The sequence below is a fragment of the Engystomops pustulosus genome, chromosome 9 (assembly GCF_040894005.1).
Source record: "Engystomops pustulosus chromosome 9, aEngPut4.maternal, whole genome shotgun sequence".
NCBI classification, from domain to species: domain Eukaryota; kingdom Metazoa; phylum Chordata; class Amphibia; order Anura; family Leptodactylidae; genus Engystomops; species Engystomops pustulosus.
Window position 1 is genome coordinate 106,214,182 of NC_092419.1, and position 26,187 is coordinate 106,240,368.

Here is a 26,187-nt window from a genome sequence, read left to right on the forward strand (position 1 = left end):
GTAAATACTTGCATATAAGCCGAGGTTCCTAATTTCACAACAAAAATAACTGGGAAAAGTTATAGACTGGAGTATAAGCCCCAGGGAAGGAAATGCAGCCGCTACTCTAATAAAATGTCCAGCAGCCGCACCTCGTTAATGAATGTCCACAGCAGAGCCCCCTTTACCTAAATGTCCACAGAAGAGACCCCCTTTACTGAAATGTCCACAGCACATGATCCCTTTAAGACGTCCACCATAGATGCCCCCTTTACATAAATCCCCCCAGTAATGTGCCCAGTAATGTGACCAGGCAGGAAGAGGAGAAGACGGAGCCGTGGGGCCGGGTAGAAGAAGCTGGAAGGTGAGTATAGATTTTTTTTAAGACTGATGGCGGATCTTCATATAGGGCCCGGGTATGAAGATCCACCATTAGACTCTGCTATGCTGATATTAAAAATGCCATGGTCAGCTTTCTGAATCATTATATAAGTTTAATTCACATTACCTGAACCACTGCCAGTAGCATGTGATGAGGTCTGGAGAAAGGGGGAGGGGTAGCTGCAGCACACAGCCTGCTGTTGCCCCTCCCCTGGGACTCACCACATGCTGCTGGCAGGGAGCCAGGTAATGTGAGGCATTGTTAAAATCACATTAGCATAGGCTATAGGAACGTGTCACCAGCTAAAAATCACATTCCTGGCGACAGGTTTGCATTAGTGTGTAATCCTGTGCTGTAAAGCCAGTGTATCTAAGAATCTGTTCACATTATAATAACAGAATGATAGAAGGCTGCAGCACTGTATCCCACACAGTCTTTATGATCGTGAACAGATCTATCATGTGTGATTCTGTACGTTCTTTTTAGACTTTCAGTCTTTTACGTGCTATGAGACTATAACCATCCTGCAGACTAAGTCACTAATTTGAGCACATAGGGGAATGTAGACTCTAATAACATCTAATAATTTTACTTGGGAATCAATGTTTTGAATCCTTGTGCCAGGTTATGTCCAGTGGCAGATTATTGGATACGTGCTGAGAGGGAGGGGTTGTCAACCTGCTGCATCACACACAATGACACCATACACATTGCACCTTGACCCAAGAGAAGAGGCGAGGAAGGGAGATCTCTCCAGGCAGCAGCTGACACCAACAAGGACAGGTATGTTTCCGATCACTGCCCGCTCTGTGACTGGCGCTATACCAAGGCTTTCTGGCTTCCCAGAATAGCTTTGCTTGTCACTAATCCCTTTGTTCTCGATACAGGTATCAGTTCTCTGCCACATGCCCTTTACCTATAAGTTTAGTCATGGGGGAACCACTGAACCCAACTCTGGCTCAGCTGTAGAAAGAAGACGACCCCTCAAAGTCCAGCATTATAGACTTAATAGGGAAATGACAGCTAACCCATAAATCTCCTTATTTATATGCATATCTTATCAATGTTACATTGTTTACTCTCTTCTATTTTTTATATTTAAGGGACTGTGTCACCAGATTTTTACCCCCTTAAACTTCCAGTCCCCTGAGGTCAGGGAGGAAACGATGTAAAATCTGTTTACCTATCAAAAATCTCCTGCAAAGTCATGTGACAATGAGCGGAGAAGAGTCAGATTTACCTGAGATGAGTCAAGTTTAGAGGCTGTCTCTTCAGAAGCCCCTATCAGATGCATGAGATACGGGCAGTTTCCTATCTCTCTGTTTCACAGTTCTATAGCTCACAGAACCTAAGGCTGAAAAGATGTGAAAAATGAGATTCATATCTTTAATATGGCACCAGCACCATGTTTCTACGGTAGGTGCTATAGAACCAAATATAGTTGTATTCGGCTCCCTCTGCCGCCTCTAGACTTAACTCATCTCAGATAAATATGAGTCTTCTCTGCTCATTATCACATGGCTTTGGAAGAGATTTTTATAGGTAAAATGTCACATAAAAGAGGTAAGTCTACATGCCTACATAATGACATGTCATATGCTACCTGATGTTGGTTGTAGTTTAATGGGGTAAAACCTGGTGACGTTTCAGTCTCATTGAAATTGCTCTATAATACAAGTTTTACACCTGCTTCTGTTTTCTCACAGGTCAATGCTGCCATGTGCAGAAATCGTAAGGGTTTGGCGGTAGGATGTCTGATCTGCATCTCTATTGTGTCTGGGATTGTTGCTCTTATACTCAGTGTAGTGGGTATCAGAAGTATATATGAGCCGTCACCTAACAAGGTAAGACCCAAATGGACAGTGACATCCCTGGGACACACCCAAGGTCTCTGTTGAATGGATTGTGGTGTTGGATGGAATCCATGGTCATCCGTCTCCCTTAGACTATAATGGCCTCTAACACACGGAAACTAGCTCCGTTGGCTCCGTTCATAACCAGGAAATTTAAACAATACAAGACACCGGGGTCTGGTTACAGATCACATGCATGTCCCTAGAAATACATATGCGATCGGCCAAGGGTCTGTCCCACGTGTGCTAGCATTGCAACGCATAACGGAACATGTAACCGGGGCCTTAGTGTATACATCGGGGCACATTTACTTACCTGCTCCCTGCGCGATCCCCGAGGTCCGTTGTCTGCCTGAATCCACATCTGCCGCGATCCATGAAGATAGTGCGCCTGAGATCCTGCATATGTCGCTTTCCCGATGAGGTCCCCCGGAGTTCACCATCTTCCTCCCGATGCATATAAGTGCTTGGCTTGCGACACAAATTGCTTTGTTAAATCCTGCACGTTGTCTGAATCAGTTGGATCGTCCGACGGCCCGACCCCTGATTTGTGTTTCATGATAGCCGGCACCGCTGCGCCAAAATCCAATCGTGTGGACCAAAATCCTGTTCTAAATCCCTGTCACTGCAGTGCAAATACCAAAATGTTGGAATATCTGAACAAAGTGCGGTCTGCGGGACCCATAGTAAATAAGCCGCACCGTGTCCTATATTTATGAAAAGTGAGGCAAACTGCGCCAAGTGCACTTTGCCTCACTAATGTGCAGGATGTGGCAGATTATTGAATACTGATTTACGGTCTTTAATGATGTGCCGCCCCCTGCACTGCTCGGGAAGTGTGCACCATCTTTTTTTAGGTGACCCTTTAATATACAGAATGCAACACAACTCTGTGTTTGTATTAAATGTGCCTCAAACTCCAACTATTTCCTGCTGCAAATTGTTAAAGCATAAGTCAAAACACGATTTTTGAAAAACATATTACGATTTGCTGGACATTTCACCGTTCCAAATCCAGTCTGCAGTAAATGTCCTTGTTGCAAAAGAATGGTGTGGTGGCTGGCCACTGCAGGGTAACATTGTAAGTTTGTTAACAAAATGTTAACACATGCGATATTGGTTGAGTTTTGCAAACACAAATGTTAACAGAAAATCTCTCTGCAACTGTTGCACGTGTGAATGCAGCCTAAGGCTGCATCATAAATGTTCCACAGTGTCCTGAAAGTGAATGCCCTTATGAAACATTAATTAGAGCTCATATTAGTTAATAATAGTTGCTGCCTGAATACACCTGTTTACTGGATTATAGTCACATGCCTTCATTGGTTATTTGCACATAATATAGAACGGGATCCAAGATTTTACACTCCCAGTGATGCTGTTCTCTTTAGGACGATGTACAAGAAAATATTCATATACATAGGGGGCAGTATTATAGTAGTTATATCCCTGTACATAGGGGCAGTATTATAGTAGTTATATCCCTGTACATAGGGGACAGTATTATAGTAGTTATATCCCTGTACATAGGGAGCCGTATTATAGTAGTTATATTCTTGTACATAGGGGGCAGTATTATAGTAGTTATATTCTTGTACATAGGGGGTAGTATTATAGTAGTTATATTCTTGTACATAGGGGGCAGTATTATAGTAGTTATATTCCTGTACATAGGGGGCAGTATTATAGTAGTTATATTCCTGTACATAGAGGGCAGTATTATAGTAGTTATATTCTTGTACATAGGGGACAGTATTATAGTAGTTATATTCCTGTACATAGGGGGCAGTATTATAGTAGTTATATTCCTGTACATAGGGGGCAGTATTATAGTAGTTATATTCTTGTACATAGGGGGTAGTATTATAGTAGTTATATTCTTGTACATAGGGGGCAGTATTATAGTAGTTATATTCCTGTACATAGGGGGCAGTATTATAGTAGTTATATTCTTGTACATAGGGGGTAGTATTATAGTAGTTATATTCTTGTACATAGGGGGCAGTATTATAGTAGTTATATTCCTGTACATAGGGGGCAGTATTATAGTAGTTATATTCCTGTACATAGAGGGCAGTATTATAGTAGTTATATTCCTGTACATAGGGGCAGTATTATAGTAGTTATATTCCTGTACATAGAGGGCAGTATTATAGTAGTTATATTCTTGTACATAGGGGACAGTATTATAGTAGTTATATTCCTGTACATAGGGGGCAGTATTATAGTAGTTATATTCTTGTACATAGGGGGCAGTATTATAGTAGTTATATTCTTGTACATAGGGGGCAGTATTATAGTAGTTATATCCCTGTACATAGGGGCAGTATTATAGTAGTTATATCCCTGTACATAGGGGACAGTATTATAGTAGTTATATCCCTGTACATAGGGAGCCGTATTATAGTAGTTATATTCTTGTACATAGGGGGCAGTATTATAGTAGTTATATTCTTGTACATAGGGGGTAGTATTATAGTAGTTATATTCTTGTACATAGGGGGCAGTATTATAGTAGTTATATTCCTGTACATAGGGGGCAGTATTATAGTAGTTATATTCCTGTACATAGAGGGCAGTATTATAGTAGTTATATTCTTGTACATAGGGGACAGTATTATAGTAGTTATATTCCTGTACATAGGGGGCAGTATTATAGTAGTTATATTCCTGTACATAGGGGGCAGTATTATAGTAGTTATATTCTTGTACATAGGGGGTAGTATTATAGTAGTTATATTCTTGTACATAGGGGGCAGTATTATAGTAGTTATATTCCTGTACATAGGGGGCAGTATTATAGTAGTTATATTCCTGTACATAGAGGGCAGTATTATAGTAGTTATATTCTTGTACATAGGGGACAGTATTATAGTAGTTATATTCCTGTACATAGGGGGCAGTATTATAGTAGTTATATTCTTGTACATAGGGGGCAGTATTATAGTAGTTATATTCTTGTACATAGGGGGTAGTATTATAGTAGTTATATTCTTGTACATAGGGGGCAGTATTATAGTAGTTATATTCCTGTACATAGGGGGCAGTATTATAGTAGTTATATTCCTGTACATAGAGGGCAGTATTATAGTAGTTATATTCTTGTACATAGGGGACAGTATTATAGTAGTTATATTCCTGTACATAGGGGGCAGTATTATAGTAGTTATATTCCTGTACATAGGGGGCAGTATTATAGTAGTTATAGTCTTGTACATAGGGGGCAGTATTATAGTAGTTATATTCCTGTACATAGGGGGCAGTATTATAGTAGTTATATTCCTGTACATAGGGGGCAGTATTATAGTAGTTATATTCTTGTACATAGGGGACAGTATTATAGTAGTTATATTCCTGTACATAGGGGGCAGTATTATAGTAGTTATATTCCTGTACATAGGGGGCAGTATTATAGTAGTTATATCCCTGTACATAGGGGGCAGTATTATAGTAGTTATATTCCTGTACATAGAGGGCAGTATTATAGTAGTTATATTCCTGTACATAGGGGGCAGTATTATAGTAGTTATATTCTTGTACATAGGGGGTAGTATTATAGTAGTTATATTCCTGTACATAGGGGGCAGTATTATAGTAGTTATATCCCTGTACATAGGGGGCAGTATTATAGTAGTTATATTCTTGTACATAGGGGGCAGTATTATAGTAGTTATATTCCTGTACATAGGGAACAGTATTATAGTAGTTATATTCTTGTACATAGGGGGTAGTATTATAGTAGTTATATTCCTGTACATAGGGGGCAGTATTATAGTAGTTATATCCCTGTACATAGGGGGCAGTATTATAGTAGTTATATTCTTGTACATAGGGGGCAGTATTATAGTAGTTATATCCCTGTACATAGGGGCAGTATTATAGTAGTTATATCCCTGTACATAGGGGACAGTATTATAGTAGTTATATTCCTGTACATAGGGGGCAGTATTATAGTAGTTATATTCCTGTACATAGGGGGCAGTATTATAGTAGTTATATTCTTGTACATAGGGGGTAGTATTATAGTAGTTATATTCCTGTACATAGGGGGCAGTATTATAGTAGTTATATCCCTGTACATAGGGGGCAGTATTATAGTAGTTATATTCTTGTACATAGGGGGCAGTATTATAGTAGTTATATTCCTGTACATAGGGGGCAGTATTATAGTAGTTATATTCCTGTACATAGGGGGCAGTATTATAGTAGTTATATTCCTGTACATAGGAGGCAGTATTATAGTAGTTATATTCTTGTACATAGGGGACAGTATTATAGTAGTTATATTCTTGTACATAGGAGGCAGTATTATAGTAGTTATATTCCTGTACATAGGAGGCAGTATTATAGTAGTTATATTCCTGTACATAGGGGGCAGTATTATAGTAGTTATATTCTTGTACATAGGGGGCAGTATTATAGTAGTTATATTCCTGTACATAGGGGGCAGTATTATAGTAGTTATATTCCTGTACATAGGGGGCAGTATTATAGTAGTTATATTCTTGTACATAGGGGGCAGTATTATAGTAGTTATATTCCTGTACATAGGGGGCAGTATTATAGTAGTTATATTCCTGTACATAGGGGGCAGTATTATAGTAGTTATATTCCTGTACATAGGAGGCAGTATTATAGTAGTTATATTCCTGTACATAGGGGGCAGTATTATAGTAGTTATATTCTTGTACATAGGGGGCAGTATTATAGTAGTTATATTCCTGTACATAGGGGGCAGTATTATAGTAGTTATATTCTTGTACATAGGGGGCAGTATTATAGTAGTTATATTCCTGTACATAGGGGGCAGTATTATAGTAGTTATATTCCTGTACATAGGAGGCAGTATTATAGTAGTTATATTCCTGTACATAGGGGGCAGTATTATAGTAGTTATATTCTTGTACATAGGGGACAGTATTATAGTAGTTATATTCCTGTACATAGGGGGCAGTATTATAGTAGTTATATTCCTGTACATAGGGGGCAGTATTATAGTAGTTATATTCCTGTACATAGGGGGCAGTATTATAGTAGTTATATTCCTGTACATAGGGGGCAGTATTATAGTAGTTATATTCTTGTACATAGGGGGCAGTATTATAGTAGTTATATTCCTGTACATAGGGGGCAGTATTATAGTAGTTATATTCCTGTACATAGGGGGCAGTATTATAGTAGTTATATTCTTGTACATAGGGGGCAGTATTATAGTAGTTATATTCCTGTACATAGGGGGCAGTATTATAGTAGTTATATTCCTGTACATAGGGGGCAGTATTATAGTAGTTATATTCCTGTACATAGGAGGCAGTATTATAGTAGTTATATTCCTGTACATAGGGGGCAGTATTATAGTAGTTATATTCTTGTACATAGGGGGCAGTATTATAGTAGTTATATTCCTGTACATAGGGGGCAGTATTATAGTAGTTATATTCTTGTACATAGGGGGCAGTATTATAGTAGTTATATTCCTGTACATAGGGGGCAGTATTATAGTAGTTATATTCCTGTACATAGGAGGCAGTATTATAGTAGTTATATTCCTGTACATAGGGGGCAGTATTATAGTAGTTATATTCTTGTACATAGGGGACAGTATTATAGTAGTTATATTCCTGTACATAGGGGGCAGTATTATAGTAGTTATATTCTTGTACATAGGGGGCAGTATTATAGTAGTTATATTCCTGTACATAGGGGGCAGTATTATAGTAGTTATATTCCTGTACATAGGGGACAGTATTATAGTAGTTATATTCCTGTACATAGGGGGCAGTATTATAGTAGTTATATTCCTGTACATAGGGGGCAGTATTATAGTAGTTATATTCCTGTACATAGGGGGCAGTATTATAGTAGTTATATTCCTGTACATAGGGGGCAGTATTATAGTAGTTATATTCCTGTACATAGGGAGCAGTATTATAGTAGTTATATTCCTGTACATAGGGGGCAGTATTATAGTAGTTATATTCCTGTACATAGGGGGCAGTATTATAGTAGTTATATTCTTGTACATAGGGGGCAGTATTATAGTAGTTATATTCCTGTACATAGGGGGCAGTATTATAGTAGTTATATTCCTGTACATAGGGGACAGTATTATAGTAGTTATATTCTTGTACATAGGGGACAGTATTATAGTAGTTATATTCTTGTACATCGGGGGAGTATTATAGTAGATGTTTCCAGTTTAAAAATGTTAATATGTAGCCAAAGGGCACTTCCTCAGCTAATAAGAAAACCCTACAGTGCAACTTGTAAAAAAAGAACTTTCAGTACAATAAAAACAATTAGCTAGTAAAAAAAAACAAATAATATAGTAAACATAGAGCCATGGGGTCATTGGAGGAGATTTATCAGTAGTTTCCCGTGGTAACCAATTAGAGCTCAGCTTTAGTTTTTACACAGTTGTTTCTAGAATGAAAGCTAAGTTATGATTGGTTGCCATAGGCAACTAGAATTTTTTGGCTCTCTGGCACTCCTGATAAATCATCCCTATTATACTAGTTGTATCATAATATGATACAATAAGAAAAAAACACCTAAATGTTAGAGAGGACAGAGATGGATGCCAAACTGATAGCGTCCTCACTATGAGATCTTGATGAAAAAGCCTATTGTGGATTATTTTCTTAACTAATATACACAGCAATGAATAAAGGGGTCATTTATCAAACTTTTACTTCTTTTTTTCGTGACTTTTTAGCGTAATCACACATAATTCTGTGACTTTTACACTCACATTTTGCAAATCACATTGCTATTACATTGCTGCGCCTGATTTTTCATACAAATCCAGATGTGAGGCATCTGAAAAGGGCGTAGGCAAGGGGTTGCTTAAATATCTGCGACTTTTGTGCTACTTTTCAGACAAAATCCTCAAAAACCCAACAGACTCCCATGCCTTATAAATCAACCACTACCATAAATCAGGAAAGCCTAAATCCTCAGCATCGTTCTCTGCCCTGTTCTTATATCTTCTCATCCTGTAACATTTTATTACACTCTATTATAGCATCATGTATTCTGACACACAATAAAATGCTGGTGTATACATTTTTATGTGCAGATTCCGTACAAATACGTGCATTGTCCTCTGTTATAGTGTATTATAGTATGATGTGTTCTGTATTATATTACTCTCTTTTATGCTTATTTTTATCCGACATATCTCCTAAAATCTCCAGTATTTGCTCCATCCCTGTGTTACAATGTGATGCATTTCTGTCTTCCAGTACGGCCTGGTGTTTGATGCAGGATCGTCTCACACTTCGCTCTATGTATACCAGTGGCCGGCACACAAGGAGAATGACACAGGGATTGTATCTCAGATCCACGTGTGCGAGGTACAAGGTACATACATTCTCTTCTGTTTGGCTTTATACATCACCAGGGTATATCGAAGCATTTTAACCCTTAGGTAGGCCTGGAGCACACATCCGTGTAACAGTACAGTTGTGTAAGGAGCCATGTATGCACGCATGGAGCGATATAATTCTCACATGTGGTACCAGGCACGGCTTGTATGGCAGCACAGGATCATCAAAAGGCTTCACAAGAGGAAGTCACAAAGTCTCCATGTACTGCACACAGTCCTGTATACGTGTCACGGGTGCTCCTGCGACCCATTTCTCGGATCACGGGCTCACCCGTGCCTCTCCGTGTGTCCCCACGCCCTGCTACAGCTACTCACCCGTCCTCGCTCCTGCTTATGGGTCCACAGTCATGCACGCGTGTCCCCGTCTCATAGAATATTTAAAGGGCCAGCTGGCCTTACCCAGAATCCAGAATGTTGTGACCTTGGTTCCGTATTTGACTCTGATCCTGTTCTGCCTGCCCTGACCTGTTGCTCCATTCCTGACTCTGATTCCGTGCAGCCCATCCTGACCTGTCTGTCCCCGACTACGATCCTGCCTAATGTCATTGTACCTCGCTTTGGCTGCCACCGCAGACAAAGTCGCACCTGTTTACCTGCCTACATCATCGTCCCCAGTGGTCCAGTATCCCTGGAGCCTGACAATATGGCTTTTAACCTCTTCTCGCTGATGTTCTGCATTTCGGTTTTTCACTCCACTCCTTCCACAAGCCATATTTTTGTTTACTCACAGAGTAAACACAGTTCATTTTCTTATAGGCTTAGTTTTAAAGTCTCCCACTGCATGGTCCAGATAACAAATCCCCCCTATTCTTTAGGTCAGTGCGGTCACAGAGATATGACATTTTTTATAGTTTAATTATTACGGTATATATAGCAGAAAAAAGCCTTGCATCATCATATTTTGAGGCACATAACGTTTCATACTTCAGTGCACAGAGCAGGGCAATGTGTCATTTTTTTGAGGGACAAGCTGACGTTTCCATTTACAGTTGTGAAACTTGTTAGTCGAATTTTATTAAAATTTTTATGGGGGGAGAAATGACAAAACTGTTCAAATTTCTTGCCCCATTGTGACGTTCACCGCATGGGAATATTAATTTTTATACTCTCATAGAATAAACATGAATTTAGAAATGCGATCTAGTGAATGAATTTTTACTTTGTACATTTATTTTAAACTTATTTAATTTTTTTTTTTTTGCTATTATTTTAGAATTACTAGAATAAACCATTTTAGGAATCCAATGATCATAAAAAACACTGGGATAAAATATACGAGGAAGTAAAAGGGTATCAATAAATGATAACTTCAAGTTTATTCGGCTAAATATTTTGTATAGAGTTTACTATTCACCCCATATGTTATTCAAAGCCGGTTTGAAAACAGACTCTAAATGCCATCGATGCAAGCAGGATTCTGCTGATATTTCACATGTTATGTGGTTTTGTCCACGGATTACAGATTTTTGGCAGGAAATATTTGATGAAATCAGAAAAACCATGGGCCTGGCTTTGCACTGCGAACCCTTACTAGGTATCCTAGGTTATACTACCGAGATAGCAACGTCAAAAAATAGAAAAAGGTTGGTGGACAAATTACTATTTTTGGGCCGACTGATTCTGATTAAGGACTGGAAAGGGGCAAAAAAAAACGATATTGGGAACTGGCGGAACCTACCGCATTTTCCGGGCCATTAGGCGCACCGGAATATAAGGCGCATTAGTCCGATGCGCCTTATATATGTAATAATTCCATATATAAGGCGCATCGGACTATAAGGCGCAGGGTCGGGGGCGTGGCGGAGGTCCGGGGGCGGAGCGGAGACCCGATGGGACGCGACGCCGAGACGCGGAACGCGGGGAAGGTGAGGGGGAGGTAAAGAATAGCATACTTACATAGATCCCCGCTACCGGAGACAGCAGATCTCCAGCGGGAACTGCAGACCACGCGGCAGAAGTTGTTCGTGCCGCGTGGTCTGCAGTTCCCGCTGGAGATCTGCTGTCTCCGGTAGCGGGGACCTATGTAAGTAGGGTCCGCTGCCTCATATAGGGCGCACCGGACTATAAGGCGCACTTTGGATTTCCAAGGAAATCCAAGGCTTTTAAGTGCGCCTTATAGTCCGGAAAATACGGTAGTTGAAAAAGTTAAAAGATATGAATCCAGCATAAAAATCGATGGTCCGGAAGCAAAAGTATGGAAGGAATGGAACAACAGGGAGAATTAGAACTAAGGAATTGTGTCATTTCTTGGGGATTTTTTTTTTTTTTTTTTAATTTTTTTTTTTTTTGCAGCATCCCCAGTTTGGGGGAGGTGGGGCGGGAGGGGAAAGAGGGGGACAGTGGGGGGAAGGAAAAAAAAAAAGGTAAAAAGGTAAAAAATAAAGAATAGATGAGTAGAGTATCTAGATATTAGCATATTCAAATGAATAAGAGGCACTTTTTGTACTTTTGTATTTTGTAATCTCGTCTATTGTGCTTGTTTAATGTTATGATCAATAAAACTTTAAAAAAAAAAAAAAAGTAATCCAATGATCATGGAGGGGTTGCCAGGAAAATCCCTGGGGGGCGGTACTTACCCTGCTCCGGCTCTCAGTTCCACCAACTTGGTATTCTCCCTACTACTAATTTTGGCAGAAGTGCCACGGGTCACCTCAGCAGCATCTAGAGACTTTACCTCCGCCATTTTGGCACAAATTGCTTCCCCCCATGGCATAATAAGTGGGGGAAAGAAATACATTGTTATGAGAGCTAGGAATCTGTCGCAGACTGCCATGGCTGTCATATTGAGATTGAGACCTTCAAGGTGTCAGGATGTAATTCAGATGCAGTCTAATCCCCATATATTGTAACACAGAAGTATTGCAGCTTATGGCCCTCCTAGAGTTCTGATACCTTAAGAAAAACCTTAAAGAGGTTTTCCCACGAAAGAAAATTCTCACATCTCAATCCCCTAGTGATGTTAACACAATAAAGATCATTTTAACCCCATCCTTTACAATTTTACTCAGTTTTATTGCTGTTTTAGCTCCTATCTCTCCCTCTCCTGCTCAATGCAAAATTCCAGGGTGTGAGCGGGGCCTCACTAAGCAGACATATTGGGGCACATTTACTTACCCAGTCCGGAGGAGTTCCCGAAAGTGAATTGTCTGATTGCGTCAAAATACGATCGCGTGTGATACTGCTTAATACCCGTCCCAGCGGCGCAGTCCCTGAAAACGTGGGAAAACCCAACAGAAATGCGGCCGCGGGACCCTTGGTAAATAAGCCCCATTATGCTCCATTTAGTTATGTGAGGTGACAATGTGGTTAGATGATGAGGTATATATACACTTTCATCTGTCTTCTGACATTGACTAACCCACTGACACATAGAGAAAGAGAGATGAGACAGATCAGAGATGCATGAGATGATTAATACTGACACCACTACACTGTTACACTGTGAGCTCTACTACATCTCACAGATATGTGCCTGCCTCCCCCTTCCCCTGGATCACTTATCTCCTTGTAGCTGGTAGTTTGCAGCCTCTCTCTCTGCTCACCATGTGCAGGCAGGATGTGATCAGCCAGTGTCTCTGAGCTCCGTGCAGGGGGCGGGGCTACAGCCACACAGCAGAGACAGACAGAAATCTCATCCAAGATAGCCGCCCCCCAACCCCAAGTCAGAACTTACAGGGTCGTGTCTAGGGGAAACTGAAATGGTGTACAGCAGGACTGATAGAGACAAGTTGGACTTATATCTGTTATTTTGTTATCCTGAGAACAAATAAGAAACTTGTCTTTGTGGGAATATCCCTTTAAGAAAAACTAAAAGTTCAAATCACTCCCTTTTCTTAGGACAGAAATAACATAAACAAACATAACCATTAACATGTTTGGTATCGCCAGGTCCCAAAAATGTATGAAAATCTTATTGGCAAATTGATATTTATATTGGAATATGGAGAAACATAGAATTTTTTAATTATCTCTGTGACAGTACCAATCCAAAGAATAATGGAGACGTGTCATCTGGCGCGCACAGTGAAAACAGAGCCCAGATCAAGATGGCCCAAGTGCAATTTTTCATAAATTTCTCTGCATTTGGAGTTTTTTCCAGCTTCCCAGTACCTGGCAAGGAATGTAGGGAGTACAACGTCTCTCGCAATAAACAAGCCTCATGAAAAGCCTAGAATGGAAAACACAGTTCTGAAACAGAAGAAGGCCATTGGTGGGAAGGGGTTAAACTACCATCAAAACCCATCCTAATAAACCAGGGACGTCACTTATAGATCCAGGCACCGTGACTGTGGGAATATTCTTATATGTGTTATCCATGGCCTCCTTCCTTCTAATATCAACTTTATGCTAATGAGCCAGAAGGGACATTACCAGAGCCTCTCCATGCTGTAGCTTTACAGGTTGTTACAGTTTGTTTCCCGCTCCCAGGGTTGGCTCCAGGTTTTACTAGGCCCCTGGGTGACAGAGCTTCAGTAGGCCCCTTTACAGTGAACTCATGTGGCAGCATTAAAAATTCAAAAACTAAAACAGTCTCCTGTTCCCTAGATTATCATACCAAACAGCCTTGTCATGGTTATTTTATATAACGCCCCCTTACACTCTATAGATTAAAGGGGTTTTCCCATTTCGGCAAATTAATGTTATTGTTTGTACAATAAAAAGTTTTACAATTTTCCAATAGACTTTATGTATCAATTCTTCACTGTTCTCTAGATCTCTGCTTGCTGTCATTTAGTAGGGAGCTTCTATGTTTACTTCCTGTGGACAGCAATCTGACCATGGTCACACAGGTGTGCGTGCACCTGTGTGACCATGGTCAGATTTCTGTCCACTAGAAGTAAACATAGATTGACAGCAAGCAGAGATCTTGAAAATCGTGAGGATTTGATACAGAAAATGTATTGGAAACTTGAATAACTTTTCATTATACAAAAAATAACATGTATTTGCTGCAATGGGAATACCCCTTTAATTAAGTAGACCCTCCCCTCTCCCCCATGGATTCCTTACAGCCTTATGTGGGCCCCTCCAGCAGTTCTGTGCCCCGGCACTTGCCAAGTTATGCCCAGTGCTGGCGCCGGCCCTGCCCCTTCCCCTCTGCCCCCTCAGCACTTGCCCTTCCTTCTGCCTGATGTAATCTCACACAGTGGGAGGGGTAAGTGCTCCTTCACAGTGTAACAGCCTGTGAAGCTACAATACTGATGCCCTTCAGGTTCATTAGCGTAATTCTAAAAGTTGATTTTAGAAGGAAGGAGAGGCCATAGATAACACATATAAGAAGATACCACAGTCGCGGTGCCTGGATCTATGAGTAATGTCCCTGGTTTATCAGGATGGATCCTGGTGGTTATTCGGGTAAAGTGGGAAGTTTCCTGGTTGCAGTAATGGTTGTGAGCCGCCATATTCACCTCCTCGCTCCTCCATTGTGGATCCGCAGTGCCGGCTTCACCTCCGGACACCGTCCCCAGTTATGGCGCTGCTGTTATAATGACATGGCATTCACTGGCTTCCATACTTCTCATTATCTCACCTTCACATGACAACATGGCCGCCTACTCACCTCACCACAGCTGTGACTGGGGATGTATGGCTGCCATGCTCCTTCATAGACACCAGTGGCCACCAGTCCTTCTTCTCATGGCCTGTCACACAAGGTACAGGATTGTGTCTGGATATTTTACCTCAGGTCCTGTCTGACTGATAGACTGGAGACAAATCTACAGAAAATGGAGACTTTACCCACAGCAGCCAATCAGATAAGGTACACACAGCAGCCAATCACACCACTTACCCACAGCGACCAATCACATTAGCTGTTTTATTTTCTAACTTGCTCTGTGACAATGCAAGCTAAGATTCAATTGGTTCCTTTAAAGTTGAGAAAATTCTGGTTAGCAACAACACCTCAGCAGACTGTATCACACATGATAGAATTAGATACACAGCTCAGCAGGCAGTATCACACATGATAGGATTAGATACACAGCTCAGCAGGCAGTATCACGCAGGATAGGATTAGATACACAGCTCAGCAGTCAGTATCACACACGATAGGATTAGATACACAGCTCAGCAGGCAGTATCACACAGGATAGGATTAGATACACATCTCAGCAGTCAGTATCACACAGGATAGGATTAGATACACAGCTCAGCAGACAGTATCACACAGGATAGGATTAGATACACAGCTCAGCAGACAGTATCACACAGGGTAGGATTAGATACACAGCTCAGCAGGCAGTATCACACATGATAGGATTAGATACACATCTCAGCAGTCAGTATCACGCAGGATAGGATTAGATACACAGCTCAGCAGTCAGTATCACACAGGATAGGATTAGATACACAGCTCAGCAGTCAGTATCACGCAGGATAGGATTAGATACACAGCTCAGCACACAATAGTTACAGGACTGAAATTCAAATAGGAAAATTGTCAAATATTCTTTCAATGTATGAAATACAGATTTTGTGATGGGGGTGACAGGGGGCGGGGCTGTGACAACCTCTCCTAATGAATGTGTAACGATGGTGGCTCCTAGATGAGGGACGGACGTTACTGAGGACACAACTTTCTGCGCTTCTACAGTCAAAATCCTAAAAGGAAATCAATAATGTGTAAAGGTCTCGGCAAGTCAATCATTGACAGGAGAATCCAGGACGTTGCATGAACCATCTGTGTTCTAGTCAGGGAATTCCTCTACTTGTTCTTAAAGGGGCTGTCCATTATTAAAGTGTTTTTCCTGTCCATGGTTACTTCTGGTATTTAGGTGAATGGGACTGGGCTGTAATACCACACACTACCTGTATACAGAGGTGGCGCTGTTACATATTATATTGTATCATCCTCAGGTTCAGGACTATCCTCTTATGCGGATGATCCGGCCCAAGCCGGGGAGATCCTGAAGCCCTGCATGAACGAGGCCCTGAATATTATCCCATCGGAGCAGCACAGGGAGACGAGGACCCTGCTGGGAGCCACCGCCGGGATGAGGCTGCTCAAGTAACGTATCAGACACTTACCTGGCATCACAATGTTATTACAGTTCTGTTCCCACGCCTGTTCCACTGGGGAGTCACCACATGATAAATAATCTTATAATAATGTTATAATAAATGGATTAGGCCGTAATCTCCTTATCGATGTTAACCCCTGACATCCCTATTTAAGCTGAGGAATATTATGAGTAATTGTGCAAACAGCCCTGAGAGCAACAATTACACAGTGACACAAGCTGGATCATAGTGTCCTCACACTGCTGCGCTCTTATCCCTCTGCATTGAACCGCTCCACAGCTACACTTTGATGTGGTATTCATACAGTCTGCCTGCTACAGCTTTTACTCTGAGCACAGGGGAGGGGCTATAGTACAGATGAAGGCAGAAAACCAAGAGTACAGCAGTGTTAGAACTCCTGCAGAAACTACAATGCTGAAATAAAATCCATTTTTCACAGTCCTGCTTCTACTAACAACATACACAAAGGTCTGAGTACAGCAGTGTGAGGATACATCCTAAGTGCACTGGGAGAAGGTCCAATCCTGAAATATAGATTCTTCTCAATCCTGCTGCTACTATTCACATTTACAATGTATGAAAACAAATCTCTCCAGGGACACTACCTAACACTGTCTGCAGAGAACACAGAGCACAGCAGTGTGAGGTATGATTACACATCTCTCCAGGGACAGTACATAACACTGGCTGCAGAGAGCACAGAGCACAGCAGTGTGAGGTCTGATTACACATCTCTCCAGGGACAATACATAACACTGGCTGCAGAGAGCACAGAGCACAGCAGTGTGAGGTCTGATTACACATCTCTCCAGGGACAATACATAACACTGGCTGCAGAGAGCACAGAGCACAGCAGTGTGAGGAATGATTACACATCTCTCCAGGGACAGTACATAACACTGGCTGCAGAGAGCACAGCAGTGTGAGGTATGATTACACATCTCTCCAGGGACAGTACATAACACTGGCTGCAGAGAGCACAGAGCACAGCAGTGTAGGGTGTGATTACACATCTCTCCAGGGACACTACCTAACACTGCCTGCAGAGAACACAGAGCACAGCAGTGTGAGGTATGATTACACATCTCTACAGGGACAATACATAACACTGGCTGCAGAGAGTACAGAGCACAGCAGTGTGAGGTCTGATTACACATCTCTCCAGGGACAATACATAACACTGGCTGCAGAGAGCACAGAGCACAGCAGTGTGAGGTCTGATTACACATCTCTCCAGGGACAATACATAACACTGGCTGCAGAGAGCACAGCAGTGTGAGGTATGATTACACATCTCTCCAGGGACAATACATAACACTGGCTGCAGAGAGCACAGAGCACAGCAGTGTGAGGAATGATTACACATCTCTCCAGGGACAGTACATAACACTGGCTGCAGAGAGCACAGCAGTATGAGGTAGGATTACACATCTCTCCAGGGACAGTACATAACACTGGCTGCAGAGAGCACAGAGCACAGCAGTGTGAGGTAGGATTACACATCTCTCCAGGGACAGTACATAACACTGGCTGCAGAGAGCACAGAGCACAGCAGTTTGAGGTAGGATTACACATCTCTCCAGGGACAGTACATAACACTGGCTGCTGAGAACACAGAGCACAGCAGTGTGAGGTCTGGTTACACATCTCTCCAGAGACAACACATAACACTGGCTGCAGAGAGCACAGAGCACAGCAGTGTGAGGTCTGATTACACATCTCTCCAGGGACAATACATAACACTGGCTGCAGAGAGCACAGAGCACAGCAGTGAGAGGTATGATTACACATCTCTCCAGAGACAACACATAACACTGGCTGCAGAGAGCACAGAGCACAGCAGTGTGAGGTCTGATTACACATCTCTCCAGGGACAATACATAACACTGGCTGCAGAGAGCACAGAGCACAGCAGTGAGAGGTATGATTACACATCTCTCCAGGGACAGTACATAACACTGGATGCAGAGAGCATAGAGCACAGCAGTGTGAGGTCTGGTTACACATCTCTCCAGGAACAATACATAACACTGGCTGCAGAGAGCACAGAGCACAGCAGTGTGATGTATAATTACACATCTCTCCAGGGACAATACATAACACTGGCTGCAGAGAGCACAGAGCACAGCAGTTCGAGGTATGATTACACATCTCTCCAGGGACACTACATAACACTGGCTACAGAGAGCACAGCAGTGTGAGGTCTGATTACACATCTCTCCAGAGACAATTCATAACGCTGGCTGCAGAGAGCACAGAGCACAGCAGTGTGAGGTCTGATTACACATCTCTGCAGGGACAATACATAACACTGGCTGCAGAGGGTACAGAGCACAGCAGTGTGAGGCCTGATTACACATCTCTCCAGGGACAATACATTATACTGGCTGCAGAGAGTACAGAGCACAGCAGTGTGAGGCCTGATTACACATCTCTCCAGGGACAATACATTATACTGGCTGCAGAGAGCACAGAGCACAGCAGTGTGAGTTATGATTACACATCTCTCCAGGGACAATACCTAGCCGAGGCTGTAGAGAGCACAGAGCACAGCAGTGTGAGTTATGATTACACATCTCTCCAGGGACAATACATAACACTGGCTGCAGAGAGCACAGAGCACAGCAGTGTGAGGGCTGATTACACATCTCTCCAGGGACAATACATAACACTGGCTGCAGTCTACATGGTCACTTCTCCTATCCCTTATGCACCTTGTCCGACCCCACACCAATAACTCATCGCAAGCAGAGGTCATTCATTGCTGGTCCTGGACACCCCCTGTGTTACATTGTAATTACATGGACGCCTTGTACTAGCGATTGTTGCATATTAGGATAATCAATAATCAGGGATAATCAATATGTCACTCCGGATCCCTACTACGGTATTCATTGCATGCTCACACATGAAGCGATGGCCTTGGTTCCATTATCGCAGGTATATTATTAGTATATAGTGATTGTTGTTAACCTCAGATAAGTCTTTTTTTCAAGGAATTATCTGGTAGAAAAAGATCAATTTTCCAAGTGATCCTTGAAAGCAGAACATACTGAGGTCAAATCACTTTGGTCTATTGGTAAACTCTTGGGAGGGGGCATGAAATGATGAATCAGGGAGCGTCCCTTTAAGAGCTGTTAGTTGTTATACAAAGGGCTTATTATTTTTAGGTTGGAGAATGAGACGAAAACTCAGCAAATCTTTGATGAAGTTTCCAAAACTCTCAGTCGGTATCCGGTGAAGTTCCAAGGAGCTCGAATATTGGAGGGTGAAGAGGAGGGATCGCTGGGATGGGTCACCGTCAACTATCTCCTGGGAACCTTCATACGGGTCAGTAGTAGGATCCATGTCCTTCCATTCATCCCATTTAAAGGCATCTTCTTACCTTTTGTCTTTCCCTATGGAGCAGTATTCCTATGTATACAGTTGGATACATCCCAAGCAATCTGAGATGTTTGGCGCCATGGACCTAGGAGGCGCCTCCACCCAAATGACTTTCCAACCCTCGGGGGAAATAGAAGACAAAAGCACCGAGACAACCTTTAGGCTCTATGGCTATGACTACACCATCTACACTCACAGCTACCTCTGCTACGGCCAAGACCAGGCGCTCAAGAGGCTGCTAGTGCGTCTCATAGAGGTAACGTTCCCTGAATTATGCCTCTTTACATTGTTTCACAGCGTAATTGCTAGGACAGGTGTGAATGGGTTAAATAAAAAGCTCTTCCTTTATACGCAACATTCTGCAGTAAAATAGCAGATCCATGCCAGACCATTCCACATAACACGGCATCTCCGGATTATTATAGATGTTGTACTTTGGTCTGGAAAACCTTATAATGTTACAATCTGATAGAATTATAGCCTCCTATCCATAAAGGGGAATCATGTTTCCTTGTCATTGATAAACATCCTCCCTGGCCTTGTTCCTGACCGCGCTCCTAACTAACCCTGACTGCGCTCCTAACTAGTCGAGCTCCTGACTCCTGCTCTTTGGTTTTCCCATGTTGCTACCTATAGTTGTGGATACTATGGGGGGCATTAATCAATTGGGACGCAGGGTCTGTGTTTTTGCTATAATTTACGCGAGGATGTTAGATTGTGGCACAAGGGGTTACTGAATTAGCACAGGAGCAAAAAGTTTAGAAGTGTCTTCACATTCATGATGGTGAAATGGAACTCCATATGGAGTGGACCATGTGGACTAGCTTTTTGCACCTCTAAGTGTGCGCCAAAAATTGTTGGGAAACTAGAAGCACAGGAAAAGTGTGGGGGAATTCAGGAAAGTTACGCCCAAATTGTGCGCCCCAAAAATAAAGGCGTGATCTCCCAAACCACCCACCAAATTTTAGACCTAGAAGGGCCTTTACCCATGCCCTCAATACACATGTACACAAGAGCCATTTTGGGACCTTTGCAGGTCCACCAAAGGTCCTGAAACCACAGATTGAAAGCAGGCAGAATGGAGGCATCCTCCATTCCCCAAGGAGTTTGATTCTAGTACCAGATGTTGGAAGTAAATTTTAGACTTTTTAGACTCCTGCAGCGCAGGGCAATTTTAATCCGCCCCTGTGCTCATACTAAGATCTTTGGATACCATGCTGGTTAGTTTTAGTATTACTCCTGACTCTTGGCCAATTTCTGACTACGCTGCGGTGCAGTGAATTCTGTCTGCTGATCCAGGCTCAGTTGGATGTCCTACCCCTGCTAATCCATAATTAATCCAGGGACTAGGACATCTACACAGGAGATTCCTAAGGTTCTGCATCACAATCAGATCACGTTTATTCAGGACACATCTGAGCCCTCTATAATTGTACATGGAATGTTTTATGTTCTGCTCTGATAATAATATATAAATGGCAAAAGATCTTCTGTCTTCTCTTTAGAAACGCGGCTCAGGTAACGTCCAGCATCCGTGTTATCCAAAAGGTTACATGGCCAATGTCTCTCTGTCCTCAGTCTACAATAGTCCCTGCATCCTGACCCCTCCTGACAATACAGAGGTCAGCGTCACCGTGGAGGGAACGGGGGACCCTACCGCGTGTCAGCGCTCGGTCAGAGAGATCTTCAATCTTACAGCCTGCACCAATCTGTCCTGTTCCTTTAATGGAGTCTACCAGCCGCCGGTGTATGGAAAGTTCTATGTAAGTTTCCTGGAATTGGGAATGTTAATATCGATATTGTAGCGGTGATACTAACGCCATATCCTCTTCTCCCTTGCAGGCGTTCTCTGCCTTTTACTACACGTTCAACTTCCTGAATCTGACATGTGGACAATCCTTGGCCGAGGCCAACAGCACGATCTGGGAATACTGTTCCCGGGAATGGACACAGGTATAGGCAATTCCGGATACGTTAGAGGGGGCATCAGATAGGTCATTAGTAGTAAAGGGGTGGCCGTGCAACATCTGGTATCCTCATCAATCTCCGTAGTGGAGTTGTGCTGGTGATCGGCTGCTCCACGGTCACAGCTGTAATTGGTGCGTTATTGGTGAACTCTGTCGGGCCACTGCAGGGAAGCGCCAGATTCATGATTCCTGGCCACGATCTTAATGAATCTGGCGCTCTGAGCATTATACACGGGCAGAGCAGTTTTACTGCAGTTTCCAACATTCTTAGTAAATGTGCCCCAGACAGTATCACACATGATATCATAAGATACACAGCTCAGCAGTCAGTATCACACAGTGTATGATTAGATACACAGCTCAGGAGACAGTATCACACAGTGTATGATTAGATACACAGCTCAGGAGACAGTATCACACAGTGTATGATTAGATACACAGCTCAGGAGACTGCATCACACATGATCAGATTAGATACAAAGCTCAGCAGTCAGTATCATGCAGACAATGGGGCTCATTTACGGAGGGCCCGCGGAGCGCATTTTCGTTGGGTTTCCCGACGACTTTCGTTTTGTGGCGCATCGCGCAAGGGATTGTGTCGCACATGATCGGATTTTGGGGCAGCGGCGTCGGCTTGCACGCAACACAAATTGGGGGGCGGGCTGTTGGACAACCCGACGGATTCGGACTACGCGCTGGATTTAACATTTCGAATTGTGTCGCAAGACACGCACTTACAAGCACCGGGAGGAAGAAGGTGAACTCTGGTGGCCCTCGGCGGGGAAGCGACGGATGGAGGTACTCGGGCGCACGAGCTTTGTGAATTGCGCCGGACTTCATCTTCGCGGGATCGCGACCAGGTAAGTAAATTTGCCCCCAACATGATAGGGTTAAATACACAGCTCAGTAAACAATTTCTCATATACTTAGATTTCAGCAGCCAGTCTCCAGGCCTGACTACAGCAGCTGTTTCCTGTCTGATTCCTAGCACTGTCCCTCCTGCTCTATACTAACCTTCTGTCCCTGATGTTCTCAGCTCACCTCCAGCTTCCCTTCAGAGAGCAGGCGGCGTCTTCTAGAGTACTGCAGCTCCGCCATGTATATCCTGACCCTTCTCTTGGATGGGTACAAGTTTAACAGTGGTACCTGGGAGGACATACACTTCGCTAAGCAGGTGTGTACCGGGAATGTATTAATAGAAGCGCTGGCCCATATCTGCCCCTGATAAGGGATCATTAGCTCCTTATCTGTGAACTAACATAACCCGCAGGTCAGGTTTACTCATTATAATTAAACAATGATCCGGCCCGGCATATGATTATTAAGACAACTGCAAACAGTTCTCACCACGGTCCTGTGTGTGCAGCAGGAATGGCTGAACGTGGTGGACATGAGTCACATGGCAAACACAATCATAATGGAGAGTCTCCGGGAAACCCTGTGTTATATACTGGGGAGCCTCAGTCCCTGGTTTTGCCAGGACAGTCCCGCTTTTCTTAAATCTGCCCCGCGTCCCGGGCAGCTGTCAGACTGTCACAGATTTTCCCCCCAGGTCCCGCATGTCCCGGCTCTGTGTCCCGCATAGTAAATACTTTCAAAGTCAGAACTCATAATACTGAATGGCTTCTAAAGACATCGGACAGGGAATCCTTTTGAGAGATGTGTCGGGTTAGCGGTGAGCAGGGACCACGTCATCAGCTTCAGATCAGCATCTGTCCATATATGGTCTCCTAGGGATTCCCCTACCTGTGTCACAGTGTAACAGTAGCAGTTACCAGCTCTTAGTTACCAAAAAATCCTCAGCTAGATAATCACTGGTAACTCAGTGGATAGAGATGTTGTGTCATTATGGCACATGGGCTCTGCAGGTTCTAGGTTCAAATCAGGTTAAAAAAAAAATTATTATTGAGAAGATGATTTGAATAATTATAATATGGTAAAAATTTGGGGCGTGTCCAGGGAGTGATTGGGGGTGTGGTTTAAAGGGATACACGTGCCACGGAGGACAGAGGAGTCTAACGGAGGACAGAGGAATCTAAAAGAGGACAGAGGAGTCTAAAAGAGGACAGAGGGGTGTGGAAGAGGGCAGAGGAGTCTAAAGGAGGAGGACAGAGGGGTGTGGAAGAGGACAAATGGGGGCCAGATGGGGAGAAAAGAGGCTACAGGAAGTCTGTGGGGTCTGGAGAGGATAGAGTCATCTGTCAAGGAAAGGAGATTTTGATAGGAATAGAAGCGTCTGTATGAGAGCAGAGTGATCTTGACAGAACAGGAGGGTCTGGAGGAGACAGAAATTTGGACACATGAATTGAGCAGCAGGTACCTGTTTCCACAAGCCGCAGTCTTGAGGATGGGGAGAAAGCAAACAGGGTGCTGCTTTCTTACTATCTGTGCGCTACCCAGCAATAGGTCCCCCCCACCAGTCTATCATTTACTACCTGTCCAGTGACTAGAAAACTTCTTTTTATGGTCACTAAAACAAATCTATCGGGTCAGAGTACTTCTTTCTCCACATTATTTGTTCTTCTCTTATGCTCCCTAACTTACCGAAAGTGTAAGTTTCTCTCTGAAATCTGAGTTGTCATGTTACGGAGAAGTCTATGGAGCAGGGAGGGGGATAAGAGTCACAGCAGCTAAGTGAGAATCTTTCTGCAATATATGGCCCAGAAATAGTGTGATTCCTAATGTACGGACATTGGATTACTGATTCAGGAAAGTTCTATAAAATATATAATGTATGGGGATCCCTACCAGATCCCTACTGTGCACACATTGGATTATTGATACAATTCTTCATATAGAATTCTGCATATTATGTAATGTATTATATTGTATTATTTCTCTCCTTCCTCCAGGCCGGCAATGCTGATGTAGGGTGGACGTTGGGATATATGCTAAACCTAACCAATATGATTCCCTCAGAGGAACCATCTCTGCTCATGGCCCACGACTACAACATCTGGGTGGCTGCCATCTTCTTCATCGTGCTGAGTGTGGTGGCCGGCTTGGTGGCCGCTCCGCTGCACTGCTACTGCCGCAAGGCCTGTGCAGAACAGTCCTGGTGGACATGAGGGCGTGGATGGAGCGTGGCCTGTGGGACTATTACTGACCTCAGGGACCAGATCAGAGACTGAACACTCAATACATAACTTATATGCCCGGATATGGACACAGGGACAACTGTATGGGACGGGTATTGTGTGTAGATGTATATGGTACAATAGGGGATAATACAGATCTGCTATTATCTGAGCCCTCAACTCCAAAACAAAAATATATCCTGTACATATATAACTGGATGCCCAAGGTGTACATTGCATTGCACTTATCACAAGTAAGGTATATATATATTTTATCACATGTTTTCTGCAATAAAACTGGACAATTATTACAATGTTAATGTCACTTATTGCCACATTGTCACATATTTGTTGTCCCATTCATATGTACGAGAGGACTGGGCGGAAATATACACAGAAACATCAATAAATAGAGATTATTGTTTCTACGCCGCCCATTATATCTATACTGAGGTATCAGAATGCAACTAAGGACATATGGTGGTAAACATCACCCCCTGGTGGCTGATCACAGGCATGGAAGTCTTGCTATATGCTCCATGTAACTAGTACCATCTGTACATTATACATATAAATTATACCCAGGAGATCCCCAGGTTATACCAGCTGTACATATATCATTATATACAGGAGATCCCCAGGTTATACCAGCTGTACATAAATCATTATATACAGGAGATCCCCAGGTTATACCAGCTGTACATATATCATTATATACAGGAGATCCCCAGGTTATACCAGCTGTACATATATCATTATATACAGGAGATCCCCAGGTTATACCAGCTGTACATATATCACTATATACAGGAGATCCCCAGGTTATACCGGCTGTACATATATCATTATATACAGGAGATCCCCAGGTTATACCGGCTGTACATATATCATTATATACAGGAGATCCCCAGGTTATACCAGCTGTACATATATCATTATATACAGGAGATCTCCAGGTTATACCGGCTGTACATATATCATTACATACAGGAGATCCCCAGGTTATAGCGGCTGTACATATATCATTATATACAGGAGATCCCCAGGTTATACCGGCTGTACATATATCATTATATACAGGAGATCCCCAGGTTATACCAGCTGTACATAAATCATTATATACAGGAGATCCCCA

At 42.7% G+C, this 26,187-nt stretch overlaps 1 protein-coding gene across 1 annotated transcript; it reads left to right on the forward strand.

The window, feature by feature from the left end:
- The first annotated feature begins 1,015 nt into the window (after nucleotides 1–1,015).
- ENTPD8 (ectonucleoside triphosphate diphosphohydrolase 8) lies at nucleotides 1,016–25,369 on the forward strand. Its single transcript, XM_072125360.1, has 10 exons — nucleotides 1,016–1,144; nucleotides 2,068–2,205; nucleotides 9,459–9,576; nucleotides 16,460–16,610; nucleotides 19,795–19,954; nucleotides 20,034–20,264; nucleotides 21,514–21,771; nucleotides 21,851–21,961; nucleotides 23,012–23,149; nucleotides 24,828–25,369. The coding sequence occupies exons 2-10, from the start codon at nucleotides 2,080–2,082 to the stop codon at nucleotides 25,041–25,043; spliced, it is 1,509 nt and encodes a 502-aa protein (XP_071981461.1). The 5' UTR covers nucleotides 1,016–1,144; nucleotides 2,068–2,079; the 3' UTR covers nucleotides 25,044–25,369.
- The last annotated feature ends 818 nt before the right edge of the window (nucleotides 25,370–26,187 follow it).